General features: G+C 48.0%; 2 protein-coding genes across 2 annotated transcripts; one reads left to right on the top strand and one right to left on the bottom strand.

The window, feature by feature from the left end:
• The first annotated feature begins 526 nt into the window (after positions 1-526).
• On the top strand, positions 527-3,404 carry LOC130490402 (uncharacterized). Its single transcript, XM_056864228.1, has 5 exons — positions 527-585; positions 1,327-1,377; positions 2,485-2,649; positions 2,985-3,164; positions 3,254-3,404. The coding sequence occupies exons 1-5, from the start codon at positions 527-529 to the stop codon at positions 3,402-3,404; spliced, it is 606 nt and encodes a 201-aa protein (XP_056720206.1).
• Positions 3,405-4,931: 1,527 nt separating this feature from the next.
• On the bottom strand, positions 4,932-11,889 carry LOC130489309 (ras-related protein Rab-35-like). Its single transcript, XM_056862999.1, has 6 exons — positions 11,790-11,889; positions 8,184-8,234; positions 6,547-6,670; positions 6,193-6,317; positions 5,178-5,302; positions 4,932-5,061 (listed from the first exon to the last, which is right to left on the bottom strand). The coding sequence occupies exons 1-6, from the start codon at positions 11,842-11,844 to the stop codon at positions 4,933-4,935; spliced, it is 609 nt and encodes a 202-aa protein (XP_056718977.1). The 5' UTR covers positions 11,845-11,889; the 3' UTR covers position 4,932.
• Between the last annotated feature and the right edge of the window lie 8,764 nt (positions 11,890-20,653).

Below are 20,653 nucleotides of genomic sequence, written 5' to 3'. Positions count from 1 at the left end.
AGGTGATTGTAAGCCGGTTTGGTTCATCCTTAAGTGGTAGAGAAAGTTGGCAAATAAAAACCAACTCTTCTTCCTCTCTAGCACACAAGGGTTCTATGGCAAATGTGTAAGAGGGCTCCTCTGCAGATCAGCTAATGTGGAAAGGACTCCCCAGCACTAGAAAAACAATGGCTTAAAGTATCCCCATTGATCCGTATCAGGATAATAATCTTACACTATCTGAGACTCCTCAAGCCATCTGTAAAGGTAACTTCCAAACATGCTGTGGTCAGTAAACCTCCTTCAACTTGCAAGGCAGCCCTTATGTTCAGCATAGCCAAGTGAATCACAGTTGGGCCTTGTATTGGAAAAGAGCATCGGTTTAACATTCCTTTCGCGTTTCCCCCTATAGATGGATCCTACAACTTGCCAGCAGACACCAGCTGTGCTTCCTTCCAGCCACCCCTTGCCCTGCTCCCTTCTAAGTAGAACTGTGGGCTGGAGCCAGAGTAGAGCCTCTGTCTGGGAACAGGCAGTGCCACGCCGAATGCCACGGATGAGGCAAAACCAAACTCTGGTGAACGCTGTTGGTATGCCGCAATCCCGGTGAGAAAGGCTTTTCACTTGAGTGTGACTTTTATTGGGGAAAGTTGGAAGTCAATGAGGGAGGGGAGAGAGAGAGAGAGTGGGGTGCCATTGTTCACCGGCATAGCTACCATTTGGGGCTTCCAAAACTACACTGAAGGAGGAAATCTGCAGCCCTTGGCGCCAGCGTGGTGTAGTGGTTAAGAGTGGGGGTTTGGAGTGGTGGACTCTGATCTGGAGAACCGGGTTTGATTCCCCAATCTTGCACATTAGTGGCAGAGGCTAATCTGGTAAATTGGATTTGTTTCCCCACTCTAACGCACGAAGCCAGCTGGGTGACCTTGGGCAAGTCACACTCAGTCCCACTTACTTCACAGGGTGTCTGTTGTGGGGAAGGGAAGGTGATTGTAAGCCGGTTTGATTCTTCCTTAAGCGGTAGAGAAAGTCGGCATATAAAAACCAGCTCTTCTTCTTCCCACCGTGCTGTCTGGACAGCCCTGAAAGTGAGAGAAGAGGTTGAAGTAAAAAGGTAAGACAACTGAACTGAGTTTATGACCATGCGGTAGAGTGTTGAGTATAATTTTTTTTAATCTGTTGTGGAAAAGGAAACAATTTTGTGGTAATAGGCTGAAAAGAAGGCCTAGAATAGCTATAGTGCTAGGGAGACTTGACAGCTTTGACTAAAATGTATGCTGGTGGATGAAAGTAACAAGGATGTGGGATTTTTGGCTCTTGAACCTGACTCGAAACCTCTTGTTTTAGCTGCCGGCCTGCGTCGCTTGCTTTCAAGCGGCACCTGGAGACCAGAGACCAGTAAGTGTGGGGGAAGATGGGGAGGGGCTGTGGCTCAGTGGTAGAGCACCTGCTTGGCGTGCAGAAGGTCCCAGGTTCAATCCCCGGCATCTCCAGTTAAAGGGACAAGGCGAGTAGGTGATGTGAAAGGCCTCTGCCTGAGACCCTGGAGAATCGCTGCCGGTCGCAGTAGAGAATACTGAATTGGATGGACCAATTATACTGATTCAGTATAAGGCAGCTTCATGTGTTCATGAAGGGTTGGGACACAAGTCTGTGCAGTGCATGATGGACGCTTCATAAAAGTAGAGCCTACTGTATCTTCATTGCCTGTGCAAACAAGTTGGAACTGTATGATTTGTAGCTTACTTTCTGATGGCACCTTAGCTGGTAAAATACAATTGGACTCTCTTTGGAATTAGATTTTACCGTTTTCATAGTATTCATAGGGAGAGCCAGCGTGGTGTAGTGGTTAAAAACGGTGGTTTGGAATGGTGGAGTCTGATCTGGAGAACCGTGTTTGATTCCCCACTCCTCCACATGAGCGGCGGACACTAATCTGGTGAACCAGGGTGGTTTCCCCACTCCGACACACGAAGCCAGCTGGGTGACCTTGGGCAAGTCACTCTCTCTCAGCCTCACCTACCTCACAGGGTGTCTGTTGTGGGGAGGGGAAGGTGATTGTAAGCCGGTTTGATTCTCCCTTAAGTGGCAGAGAAAGTCAGAATATAAAAACCAACTCTTCTTCTTCTTCAGTCTGGACAATTCTGGGAACAAGCTGCCGCCAACTAAAGCCACCCTTGTATATTTAAATTCAGTAGGTATGCTCCTATTTAACTGTGCTATGAACTTGCTATCCTCACGGAAATTGAGGGCATCTATCTTCTCCTTAGATACTGCTGGATATATTGAAAGCTCTCTGCCCAGCTTAATATGATTGGACACAATACAGCACCAGGAGGGTCCAAGCGTAGCACAAAATGCCGTCGCACACTGTGGGCTCCTTCATTTTGTAGTGATGTGCTGAAACACATGATGGGCTGTGTGTGTAGCGCTGAGTGATGAATTTACCATTAATTGTTTTTGCCAGTTGCCTTCAACTCTCTCTCTCTCACTCTGCCTCAACAGGGAACCCAGTTCGAAGCACTTCCTCTCCGAGGACAAGATGACCACCCGCTTTAACTCCCTCAGCCTGGACAGTGATCACATGTACGGTTCCAACGGCTTCCCAGTCAACGATGAAGACCCCAAGTGGCAGCAGGCCTACGCACGGCTAAAAGAACTGCAGCGCAGGTAGAAGAGATCACTATAGCTGTGTGCCTTAGAGAGAGCCGGCATGGTGGTTAGGAGCGGTGGACTCTTATCTGGTGAACCGGGTTGGTTTCCCCCACTCCATATGAAGCCTCTGGGTGACCTTGGGCTAGTCAGTTCTCTCAGAAGTCTCTCAACCTCACCTACCTCACAAAGGTCCCTGTTGTGGGGAGAGGAAGGGAAGGTGATCGTAAGCCACTTTGAGACTCCTTAAAGGCAGAGAAAATCAGGGTATAAAAACCAGCTGTCCTTCTTCAAACACGCTCAGGGAAGCTGAACAACAAAGCTTGAGTTTGAGGGCTCTCTCTGTCTTCCAGGCTGTCCCAGGATAGCGTAAACGAAGAAGCCAGTTCAACAGAAGAGGAAAATGAGTGCGGTGACGTAGTCGTGGACGGGGAATTTCTTATGCCAGACTGCCCCCTGCTGAAGCTCCCTTCCCTCTTCCAGGGATCACTCGGAAGGGTCAGTCTTGTACCTGAGGAAGTGTTACTCTCTCTGTGAGTATAGCATCGGGTCGGGGAAGAAAATGACGCAGGAGGACAAATTATTCGTATCCATAACCACCACCTTTCCCTCCTTCTCCAAGGAACCCTTGCACGGAACTCATCCTGTGGAGCCCTCCTGGAAACTCCGGCCTGCACTCCATCCGGACGCTGCTGGCTACTCCATCTTCTTTGGGCGCCTCCGTACAGCTTCAGCAGGAAGTGGGGGTGACACAAGAAGAAATGGAAATATGAGCTTTCCCTCTCTTCTGCTGCTGTCCTTTGAATCAACACACTGATTTTTTTAAACAGGCTGGCCTGTCAAAAGACTATCAGCAAATGGCGCTATTATCCAGCCACATACATTTTGCCGTAAACCTTTTTATTCCAATTCAGCAATACTCAATGTTTTCCATTAGACTGCAATAACTGGAACCTCTTCCTCTCTACTAGATATAAATTGTGAACAACCATCTGTATATACCGGTATTTTCCTGATAAATCATCCCCCCCATGAGATATGGCAACCGGACGACGGGTAAAATGGCCTTTTCCCCAGAGTGAATCCATCTCTAGCACTGAGATCTTAATGGACGTCCCCTTTTGGGGGAAATAAAATAATCTGAGTCAGTTTCATATCTAAATGCTCCTTTATTGAATAGTGGTGTCTCCTTACCATGTTTAATGCCATTAGCAGTGGGGTTAAAACAAAAAAAAAACAAAGTTTTAATTCTATACATATTTATGTGTATATAAAATATTTTGAGAAGCAAAATCTTATTGCACAGTCAGAGGGGCCCAGATTGAATGGCTGGGGCAGGGGGAGGGGAAAGGACGAGATTGCAGGTCTGTCTCACCCACCCAGCTTGGGGGCTGTGGGGTGGAGGCCTGCAGCTCCAGACATCCTCTCCTGCTCCTAGTTTAGATGAACACCCCCCCCCACTGTTGAGTTCTGGGGAGGGAAAGGTATCCTGCCTGACCGGTTGGCACCCACAGACCAAGCCTGCAGGTACAAAGGCTTACAAAGAAATACTCATTCAGCCCCAATCCTATATTTGGTCATTAACAGCCATAGCTTTTGTCTTAAATACTTGGGGTACATAGGGAGCGAGGAAGAGATGAATGATCCTATCCCAGACAGGAGGGGAACCTGACCAAGTTTCTGACACACTCCCCATTCCTCAGGACAGAACACTGCCCCTCCTGCCCTCAACTGAGCAAAGTGGAAGGGGAAAATGGGGTAAATGCCCACTGTTGCTAAGTGAAATGCTGAGACTTCTTCCTTAGATTCTCCTCAGTTACTCCTCTAACTTACACCTCGTTCACCGCAAGTGAGCCTATAAAGCAGAGGATGGTTCTCAAAGGTTAATGCCCACCTTGTTTTTCTGCCCCTGTTCCTAGTGATTCAAGGGGGGGGGACGCAAAAGGGTAAAACAAAGGGGAGGTTTATGGGCAACACTGCAAGAGGTTCAGAATGGCCTATTCTTCTCATTACCTTGTAGCAGAGTGTTCCATTTGTTTCAGCAGAACATTTTAATGCTCCTCAATCTGCCCCAGCCCCGTTTCTGCAGACTCCTTTCCCACCAGCAAGGAAGAACTTCAGAACTTATCTGAATCTTCCATCCCAGCAACTCTGGAGAGGGCTGCAATTCTCTTCCCTATTCCTCCCACCCAGATCCCAACCCCCCACACACACACACACATTTTACTGCTCCCGCCCCCCACACAGTGTCCAGTCTTTATTTGGAGTGGGAGGAAGAGAGAAGACACAAGTCCCCCACTTTCAGCAGCATTTCTTGACTGACGGTTTCTTCTTGGGCTTGTTGATTTTGACAACCTCGTTTTGCTGGTGGAGTCGCGCCAGGTTTTCCTGTTTAGTCCGGAGCACCATGGCTGTGATGGCGTTGAACATCTGGGAAAGGGGAGAGAGGTGGCGAGAAGAGGGGCTTAGCCTTCTTCTCCAAGCAAAGCTCACCCCACAGACAGAGAAGCAGCTAACCCCCCACCACCACCAGCAGAACAGAATACCTCTTCAACATTGAGGTTCTCCTTGGCGCTCGTCTCAAAGAGCCGCACTCCCATTTGCTCGCTAAATCGCCGGGCATCGGCGGTGTCCACTTGCTTCCGCGAGGGGTCTTCACATTTGTTGCCCACTGAGCATGGGGAAAGGATAATAAAAATGAGAAGCTCCCAAAGGATAGTGCAGTCACTCTACTTCAACGTGCAAACCAGGATTACAGCCTGACATCTGCAAACCACCACACTGAGAATCATAGAGTTGGACAGGGCCATACAGGCCATCTAGTCCAACTCCCTGCTCGATGCAGGGTCCACCTTGAACATCCCTGACAAGTGTTTTTCCAGCCTCTGCTTAGACTGCCGGGTGAGTTCACCACCTTTTTAGGTAGCTGATTCCACTGTCAAAACAACTTACTGTAAAAAAAACGTTTCCTAATATCCAGCCGGTACCTTTCTGCCTTCAATTTAAACCCATTATTGAAAGTCCTATCCTCTGCTGCTAACTGGAACAGCTCCCTGCCCTCCTCTAAGCGACAGCCCTTCAAATACTTAAAGAGAGCAATCAGGTCCCCCCAAACCTCCTCTTCTCCAGACTAACCATTCACAACTCCCTCAGCCTTTCCTCATAGCTTACAATCATCTTCCCCTCCCCACAACAGACACCCTGTGAGGTAGGTGGGGCTGAGAGAGCTCTAAGAGCTGTGACTAGTCCAAGGTCACCCAGCTGGCTTCATGTGGAGGAGTGGGGAATCCAACCTGGTTCTCCAGATCAGAGTCCACCACTCCAAACCACCACTCTTAACCACTACACCACGCTGGCTCTCGCACAGAAGGGTGTAAGATCCCCACTCAACCAGATGCAAACGAGAACAGTGGATCTGTAGAAAACCTCTGGCACCTAACTGCTAACTTGAAGCCCAAATGGGCAGCGATAGCAGCATCGTTCTCCGCTTGGAAAGCGTAACTGATGTGCTCCCCCCAAGAGACGAGAGGAAGGCAGGGCTGCCCTCTACGAATCACTCACCCAAGATCTTGCAGACGCTGTCACAGTTCTGCCCAATCTCGTGCAGCCAGCGCTTGACATTGACAAAGGACTCCGGGTTTGTCACGTCGTACACGATGATGACACCATGTGTGTTACGGTAATACCTGCCTCCAGGAGAACAAGAGACCACAGAATGGGACCCAGATGTTGGTGTCAACGCCCAAGGACTCTTAGTTCCCGACCACTCCTGCTTCATTCTACCCTGAATGTTGGTGACCTCTTTTTTCCCCATACCCCTGCTTTCTAGCCCAGGCCCTTTTCCCCATAAAGCAAAAGCTGTGGTTGACACCCATCCTCCAGAACACCCAGGAATCCCTTCTGCCCCAGGCTCACGTGGAGGTGATGGTCCGGAAGCGTTCCTGTCCTGCGGTGTCCCAGATCTGCAGTTTCACCCGCTCTCCATTTACCATTAGTGTTCGAATTTTGAAATCTACTCCAATGGTTGTGATGTAGCTACCTGGGGGGGACAAAGAAGGAGAGGAAGAATAGGAGGAGAGAAGTGCAGGATGAGGTCTTGACAATGGGACGGAGAGGAAGAAATATTACACCTGACTTATGATCTCAGTTCAAGTAGACCAAATAAAAACAGGGATGACTCCGGCTACCCAGAGTGGCCAAAAAGCAGCTGGAGGCAGGACTTCCTTTCTACAAAAACAGCACATGCTGCAATGCTTTAGAGAGGCCACCGTCTGCGACGGTCAGGGGATCGGCCACAGCTTTGTCAGGGATGCAACAGCCAAACAAGAGTCGTTTCCGCACAGGGGTTTCACCTGAGATCCGTTGCTCGCTGGACCCACACTTCCCTGTAGGGAATCTATGCACCAGCAGTCTCCGAGCTCAAATCAAGTCCCCGCCCCTTGAAATGCTGCTTTGTAATTGCTTACTTTGTAGAGCTTACTGTGAGAGAAAATCCCCCCCCAAACCCAAGTGCTGCATAAAAAAGCATATTAAAAACAAAAAACGGAGCAATCTGAAAGGGGGGGGAAATCCAAGCCTCAGTTTTAAAAAGCCTTTTTGCTGCTCAGAAAGAGCTCCCAGGAAGCATTTGAATCCCCGCCTCTTTACATGCTGCTTTGTAATTGGCTGTGAGAGAAAGCAAGCTTGCGTGTCCCGCGCTTTGCCTTACGCACGGGGATTTCACCCCGGCTGAGCTTAGAGGAGAGGGAAGAATCGGGTTAACAAAGGAACAGGAAGTCCTGGGATTTGTGAGGGCTGGCAGTGAGGTCCTCTCTAATGGATGGAAAACTCATGCATAACTCCAAAGAACAACCAAGACAGACTGGAGGGCAAATGTGAGTGAAAGTACCCATGCATAAACGACCAAGGTGTGAAAGCATTCGATGAAACAATTAGTGCCATAGGGGTCTTTGCTCACTGAGTGCCCAAAGTGAACGGGAGCAACACTGTCCTATTTCTCTATCATGCCTCCTTGAGAGCCTATTATTGTTTAAGCAAAACACGTGTCACACTGTTTGCTTTAAGTGGCTTGCGCAGTAATAAATGTAGGGATGTGCTTGTGGTTTTGCTGGGCCGTATGCGAAGGATCCCTTTTTCAGACTGGCTGTGTCCCTGCCCTCTTCGGTCAGTGGACTCCTTGGTACATATCCTTTTGCATTGTCCTTACGTGTACCAACTTAGTCTAAAACGGACTATACCATGTTTTAACAAATGGTCCGCATTTTTCGAGCAACTTTGGAGCAAAAGGTTCAGTTCCTCTTGGAGGACTCTGACCCTCAGTGTACTTATTTTGTTCTTTTTTTTTGGAGGCTGCAGAGAAGAGTCGAAGGGAGGGGTTTTTCGAGATGGGTCTTATTTAAGTTTTATGGTTTTATTGTTCAAGACCTCGGTCTAAGAACAGGGGGAAACAAAGAATTGGATGTGCTTATTAGCGGTCAGGAGTCTGGATTCCTACTGGTCTGAGAGTAGAACAATTCTCTAGTGAGCTAGAAGTCAGGAGAGTGGCCACTTACCAGAAAACGTATTGTCTGCAAAGCGGAGCAGGAGGCTACTTTTCCCAACTCCTGAACAGAGGGAAAAGAAAAGAGGAAAGGGCGGGAGTTTAGAGAGTCAGCAATATAGAGAAGCACCGTCCCTTCCAGCGGCCCAAGATAATCCTCTCTGCAGAGGGTGAAGGCTCCCCACCCAAAGCAAACACGCCCAGCCCCAGCAAATTTGCTCAAGACAGTCACACCCACCAACAGCTATTGTGTCCCCATGGGTGGATAGAGCACGCGTCACTGTAAATAAAAACTGTGTGGAAGTGATTACCTCACCTATCGTGATCCGCAGGGGAAGTGAGGCAGCTTCTGCAAAATGTGAACAATCCACAAATCCCGCCTTCACTCCCCAAGGTCGACAAAATCCAACTCGGTTTGCAAACAGCATTTTTGGGTGTGACTAGTAGTCTGCAGGGGATGGACAGCAATAAATGCATCTATCCTGGATCACAAGTTCACACTTTGGCACGAAGTCATCTTGTCCCCAAAGAAGGGGCATGGCTTGGATGCAAATACCATGCAATATCTGCACCCCTTCACGTAAGAGGCCTTAGGCAGCATCCCATGGTTCCATAATGGGTGGAGTATCACCCTCGTCAAACCCTTTTCTCCTCTTCTCTCCCCACCGCTAAAAAAACCCAGCTTTTGTAGTACAGAAGGGTCCCCAACTTTTTTGAGCCTGCGGGCACATTCGGAATTCTGACCCGGCATGGTGGGCGCAGCAACGAAATGGCTGCCAGAGGAGGAGGAGCCAGCCACAAAATGATTGCCAAAGCTTAACCTCAGTAACGTCGTGGGGAAAAGCCTTGCGCGATCAAAGCAACATTTTAAAATTTGCACGGCCAATCAAATCTCCAATAGTCAATCAGAAGCCTTGCTGGGCAAAAGCCCTACCTGGCCCAACCCACTTCCTAAAAACACTTAGTAGTGCTGGAAAAGGTACCATGGTGGTCATGGTCACCACACTGGAGACCCCTGCAGTAGAGGCCGGGTCTGCCCCGTCCTTGGTTTCTAGAGCACATCAAGACTGAAAGAGAAAGCAACATACATCTTTCTTGGCTACATGCTGGTTAGAGGAGGGGCTGTGGCTCAGCGGCAGAGCATCTGCTTAGCATGCAGAAGGTCCAAGGTTCAATCCCCGGCATCTCCAGTTAAAGGGGCTAGGCAAGTAGGTGATGTGAAAGGTGTTGACGCTATGTAGGGAATCAATTCTGGGCTTTTGGCCTGGCCAGAGTGGAACAGGCTTCCTCGGGAAGGTGGTGAGCTCTCCTTCCAGGGAGGTTTTTAAGCAGAGGCTAGATGGCCATCTGTCAGCAATGCTGAGTCTAGGACCTTAGGCGGATCATGAGAGGGAGGGCATCTTGGCCATCTTCTGGCCATGGAGTAAGGGTCACTGGGGGTGTGGGGGAGAAGGTAGTTGTGAATTTCCTGCATTGTGCAGGGGGTTGGACTAGATGCCCCTGGTGGTCCCTTCCAACTCTATGATTCTAGTGACACTCATCCTCTCCAGCACTGCTGATGGCCGGGAAGTTGATTCCCTGCATTGCATCAGCACCGTCATCATTCTGCCGCCCCAAGCAGACGCTTGGCCAAAGAACCAGCCCTGCAAAGCTCCCTTCTGCAGCCAGGCCAAGAGCGGCCTGTCCCCAGCCATCAGCCAGAGGAGCAGCCGCAGAGAAGTTGCTTCCCTTCTTCCGGCCAGAAAGAGCTCTGTTCCAGCTGTCCCACCCCCACCCCACCCCCGCTGACGTAATGACAGGAAAGGCACGGTGGCGCCTCTCACCATCCAGAAGGCCAAGGGACCCTGGAGAAAGGCACCAGCGCCGTGCCAGCCAGGGAAGAACAGATTCACAAAAATTAGACTTCTGTCCTAGAGCGCGACAACCCAAATAACATCAGTGCGTGGCTTGCCAAATAATAGCACTATATAGCAGCTAGATTCGACAACCTGCCATCACTGTGGATAAGATTAAACAGGACTCACACTTGTAGATCAATTACAGTCAGAAGAACATATGGAAATTAACTGTATGGACTATACATAAGGATTTGATTCTGTAACATGCACTGTTATTTGTAATAAGTATTTAGGTGTTATTTGTACACCGTTTTCTATGCATTTCTTGCAGACAATATAATCGAATCTAGCTGCTATATAGTGCTATTATTTGGCCAAGCCATGCGCTGCTGCTATTTGGGTTAGCGAGGGAAGAACAGCCTGGCTTCCGTGGCCTGTTAAAAGCTCACTTCCTTTCTTTCGGCATCTGCAAACTGATCCTCTCCCTCCGACCGCCCTTTCTCTTCTCTCTGGGCTTTGGAGGCTCAGGGCAAGGCACATCCTATTTTCATTCACATGCTTCCCCTGCCAGCAGTGACGTTTAAAAGCTGTGAGCTGCTTTAGGAGTCCTTTTTTTTTTTAATCTGAAAAAAGTAGGATAAAAATGCAGCACAGGACAATCGTTTTCCGCTCCGTTCGAGAATCCTGCGTTCACACTGTCTCCTCACAGCGCTAGACCTGATACTATGAGTGTCCGCGACAACTTTGGTGGTAGAACTCTAAATTTTCTCATCAATTCCTTTTTTTGGTTGTTGTTAAGCATGTTGGGGAAATTATGGCCAATGAAAATTAGCTGTTGGAAACCTTCTGAGCCCTCTGAAGGAAACCCAGAAAAATGGTTATTGATGAGAACTTAAAATTGAAATGACCCTGAGGAAAAGCTTTCTAGAACTTCCTAAGGTATTGACTGGCTCGGCTGTCACCCAACGAGGCAATTAAAAAGTCAATTGTGTGAAAGTTGGTTAACTTTAGTTTAATTCATCCCACCTCAGAGTAAAACGGGACCACTGAGTGAACCGACAGCAGCCATTTCCCTACCCAAAAAAGCCATCTGTGGCAACAGAAAACAACTCAGCACCCTCCTCTATATGACAGCCCTTCAAGTACTTGAAGATGGTTATCATAACACCCAAAGGATACTGGGAATCCCTCAAGCTAGTACAACTGAGACATGGGGAATGGGGAGACCTGCATCCTGTAAAGCCAACACATAGCCAAAATTTAGCTTTCATTCAATACAATTATGTCCTCCAGGGATTGTGTAGAGCAGAAACTTTAAAGAATGAGACAGAATGATAAAATAAAGGTCTGTCGGTCTTATCAGTTACTCTGAAGTTACACTGGATTAACTCACTGTGGATTGTGCTTTCCTGAGAATGTCAGCAGGGACCCAGGAGAGGAACAAGAAGTAGGCTGTAATTTAGGGTTTGTTTTTTTAAATAACACAAAAAAAGGAAGAAGACTTTCAGAATGAATAAGAAAGAGGTCTGACGAGGGCCGCGAGAAAACTAAATGCAACCATAACAGGAAGGTAGGAAGCCGGCAGAATTGCAGGAGGAGATTAAATCAGATGAAGCTAGAAAGTCACCCTGAAAAAAATGAAGAGCTGGGAGTTGTTTTTTGTAAAGAACATGGAGTGTGGCGGGATCAAACAGGAATGCAAAAAGGAGCAGAGGTAGGGCAGGAAGACAACAGCAAAACAGAGGAAGCAGGAGAGAACATGAGACGTGAGGAATCCTTACCGGAGTCCCCAATTATGAGCAGCTTGAACAAGTGGTCATAATCCTTGGCAGCCATTCACGTGCTGGGTCAGCTCCTCCTCCCGGTTTCTGTCGCTCCTTCCTTCCTGCAGCGATTCTCTGCCGCTCCCACACTCGCCAGTGGGAAATCTGCTCTGCCTCAAAACCCCATTGCAGCTGGGAAGGGGGGGGTCTCACGTAAAGATCCCCCACAGAGCCTTTGGGTGCGAGTTCGTGTCCAGCGCAACCCTCTCCGTAAGACACAAACGCACCTTTTCCGCCTTCGGAAAACACGAAGGCCGCGTATCTCCGTGCCTAGCGCCGCTCCAGTTCTGGGGAAGGGGTTACCCGGTGCACAGCCCCTCGGTCTCCCAGATGCTTTTTGTGTCCTTAAAAGAAAAAATATATATATATCATATGACTGGAAAAAGCCACACACCTCCGTGCGCCAAGACTGTTCTTTTCCACAATGCCAGGAAGCCGCAGAATAAAGTTGAGACGAGGCTGCTGAAATTAACGAGTCCTCCTCCGACGTAACACGCAGATCTACAGTTGACCGAAAGTCTTGACTTTCTTCCAGTAGGATGGACGAGGGAGCGGGGTTGAAGCGGACGGTGGGAAACGACGGGACGTCCCTTCCACAAAGAGTCGTGCCCCCTAAATTCAAAACGGGGGGTGCCGACTGGTGTCGAAAGCGAAGGAAAACCTGAGTCTAAAGCCTCCCGGGGGAAGAAACATACGAAATTCAAGAGGAGAAGGCTAAAAAGCAGGGTGCCTTCCCCAAAGCCGGAGGATTCGCGCTTCAGATCCAGCGTTCAAGACAGAAAGCAACACGCTTTTGCAGGGGGAAAGTAAAAAAACCAAGAACAGAAAGGGGTAAGAAACTCAGGGGGCGGGGAGAAGAACACTGAGCCCCCCCCTAAAAAAAAAGACCAGCTTCCCAAATAATTGCCAAAAGGGATCAAAATTTGACAGAAACTTTCAGGAAGTGGAAGCAGGCGGGGATGACAAGACTAGGCCAGGGGGAAGGAAAGGGGAGAGGAGAAAAACGGGGAGGGGTTTTTTTTCTTTTTGCCCCCAACAGATCAGAGACCTCCCCTCCTCCCCCAAGAGGAAATCCCCCGACAGGAAGGGAAGTGGAAAAGGGGAAGGCGACCCAGGAGAAGCGCCCGGTGCAAAGCAGCGGAGGACTGACCGGGAATCACCGGAGGGCCGGAGGGAGGAGAGGACGCGGCCGGAGGAGGAGGCGCGGGGAGGGATGCCTCATTGCAGGAGGGGGGAAAGGAAGGAAGGGAGGGAGGAAGGTGGGATGGATGGATGGATAGATGCCAAGGGGGCTGGATGCCAAGGAGAGCTGCGGGGGTCTGGCGGGCCGTGCCTCCTGCAAAGCCCAGCTGGCCGGCCGCTGGCCTGGGATCAGATGACCAGGGGCTGGCCGGGCGCTCCCCTTCCCGGCTGCAGCCTCCGCCTCTCCAGGCAGCCCGGGCTGGCTGCGGGAAGCGCGAGGCGCGATTCGAGCCAGCTGGCGGAGCGCGGGGCGGGGCTCGCCTATAATGGGCGGTGCTTAGCGACGGTGGGCGGGGGCTCGGGGGTGGCGAAGGGGCGGGGGCGGGGGAAGTGAGCGGGGCGGCATCGAAAGCCGGGTTGTCTTTCTGCTTCTACTGAATCAGGCCGTCGGTGCAGCAAATATTGTTGCCAGCCTCCAGGGGGTCAAACCAGAAAAAAAAAAAGATTGGCTCTGTGCTGTATATTGGGAGAGACCAAAAACAGCACACAAGGCAACAATGCCATGTAAATATAATTATACATATACAAATCACAATCATACAAAATGCACAGGTTGTTGTTAAAAGTGAAAAAGTGTGAAATCGTGATGAATTCTATACATATACAAATTACAAACAAATCACAAACATACAAAATGCACATGTTGTTGTTCTATGTGCATTTTGTATGTTTGTGATTTGTTGGTGGTTTGTATATGTATGTAATTCATCACGATTTCACACTTTTTCACTTTTTAAATCAAGAAAATAAAAAAATATTTAAAATGAAAAAGTGAAATCGTGATGAATTATATACATATACAAATGACAAACAAATCACAAACATACAAAATGCACATGTTGTTGTTCTATGCATTTTGTATGTTTGTGATTTGTTTGTGGTTTGTATATGTATATAATTCATCACGATTTCACACTTTTCCACTTTTTAAATCAAGAAAATAAAAAATATTTTAAAAAAAATAAAGTGAAAAAGTGTGAAATCGTGATGAATTATATACATATACAAATCACAAACACACAAAATGCACATGTTTGTGATTTGTTTGTCATTTGTATATGTATATAATTCATCACGATTTCACACTTTTTTCCTTTATTTTTTTAAATATTTTTTTTATTTTCTTGATTTAAAATGTCACCATATAATACCCTTATCCAATGCTAAAAAATGCTAATAATACTAAAAAGTCAAATAATATTGCTAAATTAATCACAAATTGACTTCCCCCTCTCCCATCTAAAAATAAATTGTATAATCTTTTGCTAACGGAACTAATCCCAATACTATTTTAATTAATATATTCTTATCCTATCTAACATTATTAAATCACTATCTAATATAAAATTGATAAAAAGTGTAGATAAGTGATTAGATCAGAGAATATCTTTTAAATGGATTTTTTATACTTTTTCACTTTATATTATATTTATATTTCATTGTTGCCTTGTGTGCTGTTTTTGGTCTCTCCCAGCCTCCAGGTGGTGGCAGGGCTGTGGCTCAGTAGCAGAGCCTCTGCTTGTCATGCAGAAGGTCCCAGGTTCAATCCCCGGCATCTCCAGTTAAAGGGGCTAGGCATGCAGGCGATGTGAATAGACCTCTGCCTGAGACCCTGGAGAGCCACTGCCGGTCTGAGTAGACAATGCTGACTTTGATGTACCAAAAACCTGATTCCGTATAAGGCAGCTTCGTGTGTGTTGATGCTATTGCAACTAATGTCCAGCCGATAGAGATCAGTTCACCTGGAGAAAATTGCGATTGGAGTCTATGGCATTGAAGTCCCTCCCATCTCCAAACCCTGCCTTCCTCAGCCTCCGCCCCAAAAACCTCCCGCCGGTGGCAAAGAGGGACCTGGCAACCCTATCCATCATAGTCAGTAGGGTTGCCAACCTCCAAGTAGTAGCTGGAAATCTCCCGCTTTTACCACTGATCTCCAGCCAATAGAGATCAGTTCACCTGGAGAAAATGGCATCTTTGGTGATTGGACTCTATGGCATTGAAGTCCCCCTCCAAACCCTGCCTTCCTCAGGCTCTGCCCCAAAACTCTCCAGGTATTTTCCAATCCAGAGCTGGCAACTCTAAAAGTCAGTATTGTCTACTCAGGCCGACCACAGTTCTCCAGGGTCTCAGGCAGAGAGGTCTTTCACATCAGCTACTTGCCTAGTCCCTTTAACTGGAGATGCTGGGGATTAAAATTAATTCTGCAGCAGAACACATGAAGCTGCCTCAAACTGAATCAGACCCTTGGTCCATCAAAGTCAGTGTTGTCTACTCAGACCGGCAGCGGCTCTCCAGGGTCTCGGGCAGGGGTCTTTCACATCACTTACTTGCTTAGTCCCTTTAACTAGAGATTCCGAGGATTGAACCTGGGACCTTCTGCATGCCAAGCTGATGCTCTGCCACTGAGCCACAGCCCCTGATTTTGCAGGAGGCATTTTTTTTTTAAGTTGCTATTTATTTCTGATTTTTGGGTCATGAAGCAAATTTCCTCCAGGCCAGATTGGCCAGGGATCCTGGAGATTTTGGTTTGTTTTTTTGCCATCTTCTGGGCATGGAGTAGGGGTCACTGGGGGTGTGTGGGGGGAAGTTGTGAATTTCCTGCATTGTGCAGGGGGTTGGGCTAGATGACCCTGGTAGTCCCTTCCAACTCTATGATTCGATGTGTTTAAATACACATCCCAAGGCAATTCCATTTTAATTCATTGGGACTTTCTTCCAGGAAAACGTGTCTATAGGATAGTAGACTACAGCCTCAACCCGATACACGAATTGCAAGGCAGATGGAACACAGTGAGATTTATTCCTGAGAAACCGTATAAAGTACTACTTTATTGACTGCAGTATTGACTGAACATGTTTATTTGTTTAGGCATTTATACCCTGCTGTTCTCCCCAATGGGGGCAAAAATCAACTTACAACATCTTTCTCAGTCCCTATGTTTTATGCTCACAACGACCCTGTGTGGTAAGCTATGCTAAGAGTAGGCTTGCCATTTGCCTACTGGTAGCGAGAGGTCTGTCCCCAGCTGGGGAGTGAGGTTATGCTTAACTATTAGCAACTCTCCAGTATTTCAGGCAGAAACTCCATTTAACAATGTTTGACAGGATGCCTTTTAAAACGAACGTGCTGTTTAAAAATATTTTCTTGCAAGCACACTGTTTACCTTCACTCACACAGTGTAAAATCATACTGTGGTGCCAACTGCTGTAGAAGCAACTTCTTAAAAAAAACTGCATAGCCAAGCAGTTCTCCAATGGCCAGTCAGAAGCCCCGCTGGGCAAAAATCCTACTTGGCCCCACCCAGTTTCTAAAAACACTTGGTGGGCACCTGGAAAGGTTCAATGGGCACCTCAGTGCCTATGGGTGCCACGTTGATGGGTGCCCTGCTATAGCCCCTACACTAATCTGGAGAACCGGGTTTGATCCCCCACTCCTCCCCATAAGTGGCGGGTGGAGTCTAATCTGGAGAACCGGGTTTGATCCCCCACTCCTCCCCTGCTATAGCCCCTACACTAATCTGGAGAACCGAATTTGATTCCCCACTCCTCCCCATAAGTGGCAGGTGGAGTCTAATCTGGAGAACCGGGTTTGATCCCCCACTCCTCCCCATAAGTGGCAGGTGGAGTCTAATCTGGAGAACCGGGTTTGATCCCCCACTCCTCCCCATGAGTGGCAGACTCTAATCTGGAGAACCAGGTTTGTTTCCCCACTCCTCCACATGAAGTCGGCTGGGTCACCTTGGGCTAGTCACAGTTCTCTCTGAACTCTCTCAGCCCCACCTACCTCACAGGGTGCCCGTTGTGGGGAGGGGAAAGGAAGGTGATTGTAAGCCGCTTTGAGACTCCTTAAGGTAGAGAAAATTGGGGTATAAAAACCAACTCTTCTTCTAGGTCCCTCTCCCAGGAGTCCTGGCTCTTCTCCCCACCCCTGTCCATCACAGAAATGTGAGTCCACAGCTCAGGCTCTTGGACGGCGGGTTGGCAGTCATGGTCTCTCCTCTGTTTACTCTGTGCATCTGCCGGATCCCTCCGTTCCACATTCCGCTCCGGAGGGTTGGGATGCCAACCGCAGCCACCCCCTCAGCGCTACAAGAAATACCCGCATTGTTCTTTCGTCAGGCCCGCTCGCGGGCAGAAAAATGCCACCCAGATGGGCACAGCTGGCGTGGAGGGGGGGAGGATGCCAGCAGAAGAGCCGAGGGATTCTCTTGCCAGAACAAGGGACGGGGCTGCCCGGCCAGAAGAAAAGGCCTTTGCTGGCGTTAGCGCTTCAGCAGATGCTGTTTAACTGCCCTTGGCCTCAGACTGGAGTCAGAACTGAGGTCTGAAAATAAACAAAACCAAACTCTGATCAGGTTGGCTTGCGTTTCATTGTGGTCGCTGAACGGAGGCATTCAGGATTTACTTCTGAGCAAGACTCGACAGAGCTGAATCCCATCCCATCTGCAAACCCCATAGTTCTGGGACGCACCAGGAAAAGATCGTATCCTTGAGCCATTTCCCCCGCTGACGATTCACCACAGCCTCGTATCTGCAATTAGAGCGTCAAGATGAGGGGGCATCATTGCCCAGCGGACCTGAGGCCTCTCATTTTGGAAACTGGACATGGTTTGCCACTGCTATAGTGGCCAAGTGGCTATAGGTTTCAAGAAGAGGTGCCCAAACCTATACTAAGTTACCACTACTAGAGTGTGTTCCCTTTCTGGCCCACCAAGGAATCTTGTTTCTGAACATTCCCTTCTCTTTGAAGAAGAAAGAAGAGGAAGAGTTGGTTTTTATATGCCGACTTTCTCTACCACTTAAGGGAGAATCAAACCGGCTTACAATCACCTCCCCCTCCCCACAACAGACACCCTGTGAGGTGGGTGGGGCTGAGAGAGTGTGACTAGCCCAAGGTCACCCAGCTGGCTTCGTGTGTAGGAGCGGGGAAACAAATCCAGTTCACCAGATTACTCTCTGCCGCTCATGTGGAGGAGTGGGGAAATCAAACCCGGTTCTCCAGATCAGACTCCACCGCTCCAAACCATCGCTCTTAGCCACTGCACCACGCTGGCTCTCTTGCTGCTATGTCAGCCATTGTGGTGTAGTAGTTAGCGTGTCGGACTAGGATCTGGGAGACTCAAGTTCAAATCCCCACTCTGCCACGGTAGTTCACTCACTAACCTTGGCCCAGTTACTCTCTCCCAGCCTAACCTACCTCGCTGGACTGTTGTGAGGTTAACAGAGGTGGGGAGAATGATGTTGGAAGCTGCTTTGGATCCCCACTGGGGAGAAAAGAAAAGAGGGGTATAAATAAATAAAGACACCATTCCCACAGAATCCAGCAGCCCTCTTCTCAGCAACAAAGAAGAAAAAGGTGACTTTTAAAACTATACATCTTTTTAATAAACAGAATATTATTAAACATATATTAACAAAATATACAACAAAAATACACTATAATTTACATTTTCTTCATTATAGATAAATAAATCTCTATTTTGGTTCATCCCGTCAGCCTTATTTTAATTGTAATTTTTTTAAAAAATTCTCCGCTTCTTAAGCAGCTGGAAAAGAATCTCAAGGAAAAAATAGGATATGCTTTGTGTATTTTTCCCTGCTTTCCTGTGCAATAGAGAGCGAAAGGGAAGAGGAACACCAGGCCCTGCCAGTGGTTATGTGACCTGCCAAGAATTCCTCTGCCACCCGCTGTTACAGAGGGAGTAAATGACAGTATCTCATTTGCATACGTATATGCAAACATTAAAAGACACCCCTTACTTAACTGTTTTTTAAAAAATGAGTAACAAAGAAAACCTGGGTCGTTTATGCATGGTTACTTTCACTCACATTCACCCCCAGTCTGTCTTGGTTGTTCCTTGGAGTTATGCATGAGTTTTCCGTCCATTAGAGATGACCTCGCTGCCAGCCCTCACAAATCCTGGACCTTCCAGTTCCTCTGTTAACCCGATTCTTCCCTCTCCCCTGAGCTCAGCCCGGGGGAAATCCCCATGCATAAGGCAAAGTGCAGAACATGCAAGCTTAGTTTCGCTCACAGCCAACTACAAAGCAGCATGTCCAGAGGCGGGGATTCAAATATTTCCTGCTTTCTGGGAGTTCCTTCTGAGCAGAATAAAGGCTTTTTAAAACCGAGGCTTGGATTTCTCCTCCTCTTCTTTCCAGATTGCTCCGTTTTTTGTTTTTTGTTCTTAAAAAGCTTTTTTATGCGGCAATCGGGTTTTGGGGAGGAGGGGACTTTTCTCTCACTACAGCCAATAACAAAGCAGCATTTCAAGGGGCAGGGATTCAAATACTTGAGCTTGGAGTCTGGTGGTGCATAGACCCTCAACAGGAAAGTGTGGGTCCAGGGAGCAACGAACCTCAGGTAAAAACCCTGTGCATAAACGACCCTGGTCAAAGTGGGAGCTCCAATATATTGTAACACTGCCTCCTACTGGAGAGGTGGGGGGAATTATTATGCTAGCACACAGTTTAGCAGCAAAATTGGCAGCCCCCCCCCCCATGTTGAAATCGGCTCATTTCAAGAACCCCAGGACTAGAAGAAGGCAAGCAATTGGGACCTTTCTTTTTATTCTCCACCCAGCTAGTCAAGTGTGCAATCGCGGATTGATTCCTTGGAGTTCATCCTTAAATTAAGCAGCCAAAATGCAAAGCAGGGTAATGCAGGGATTTAAAGTGCGAACAGAATCGAGAAGTGCATCCTTGGAACATACAAGTGGATTATCCAGCAGTGCGGTAACCACTATTCTCCAAGACGGATAGTTCAGACTTCTAAGAAGTCAGGTATAATTTCTTCCTCCCCTCACCGTGGAGAGAAAATGTTACGCTTGCTAATGTCAGAGCTTGGGTAGTCTACAAGAGAGCGAAACCATCAATGCCTAAAGGGTCAAGCCCCTGATGAGCAAAAAGCCAATCCATGGAGGACACAGATCTGACAAGGTTGTGCCTGTAGATTATTCTAGAAAATTCATAGCCGATCATTTGGATAACCCAGAATGTCTGCTGGAACACGGACTGGTCAACAGGTGTAGGATGGCCAGAAGTATTTTTTTAAAAATAGTTGTGTTTATGAAAACATTTCTACCCCACCTTTGTTCATTGTTCAAGGTGGCTTACCATAATAATAGTTTTGTTTGTTGAGTAATCCAGAACATCTGCCGTTAGCCACTATTTTCCAGACAAGGCCATCCTGCTGGCCAGTCAAGGAAGGGAACTGGGTGACCTTGACTCGGTCCGCGATAATCCCACGGCTAACTGATGCCATCCCTTTGGTCACGGTTGTTTATGTTACCACTTACCTACCACCTGGATACAGATCAACGCACATCTTTCAAACCAGAATATCCTAACCGAGCCTGGAGTGACGTGGGATATCCGCCAGCGGAAATGGTTGATCCATGGATATAGCTTATAACTCTCCGCTGATCCCAGTCAAATGTGAAGTGTGGTTAGTATCTAGATCACCACACCGGTCACGTGATAAGTGAGGACCCTCTTCTGAATGAATACGATGCCGTGAACCATTAGACCAATACAAAATTGTCACAGATGGAGAAATGGGATCAGTGCTCTTACGACTG

This window comes from Euleptes europaea, chromosome 18 (assembly GCF_029931775.1).
Source record: "Euleptes europaea isolate rEulEur1 chromosome 18, rEulEur1.hap1, whole genome shotgun sequence".
Classification (NCBI taxonomy): domain Eukaryota; kingdom Metazoa; phylum Chordata; class Lepidosauria; order Squamata; family Sphaerodactylidae; genus Euleptes; species Euleptes europaea.
This window is presented reverse-complemented; position numbering and strand designations above follow the sequence as displayed.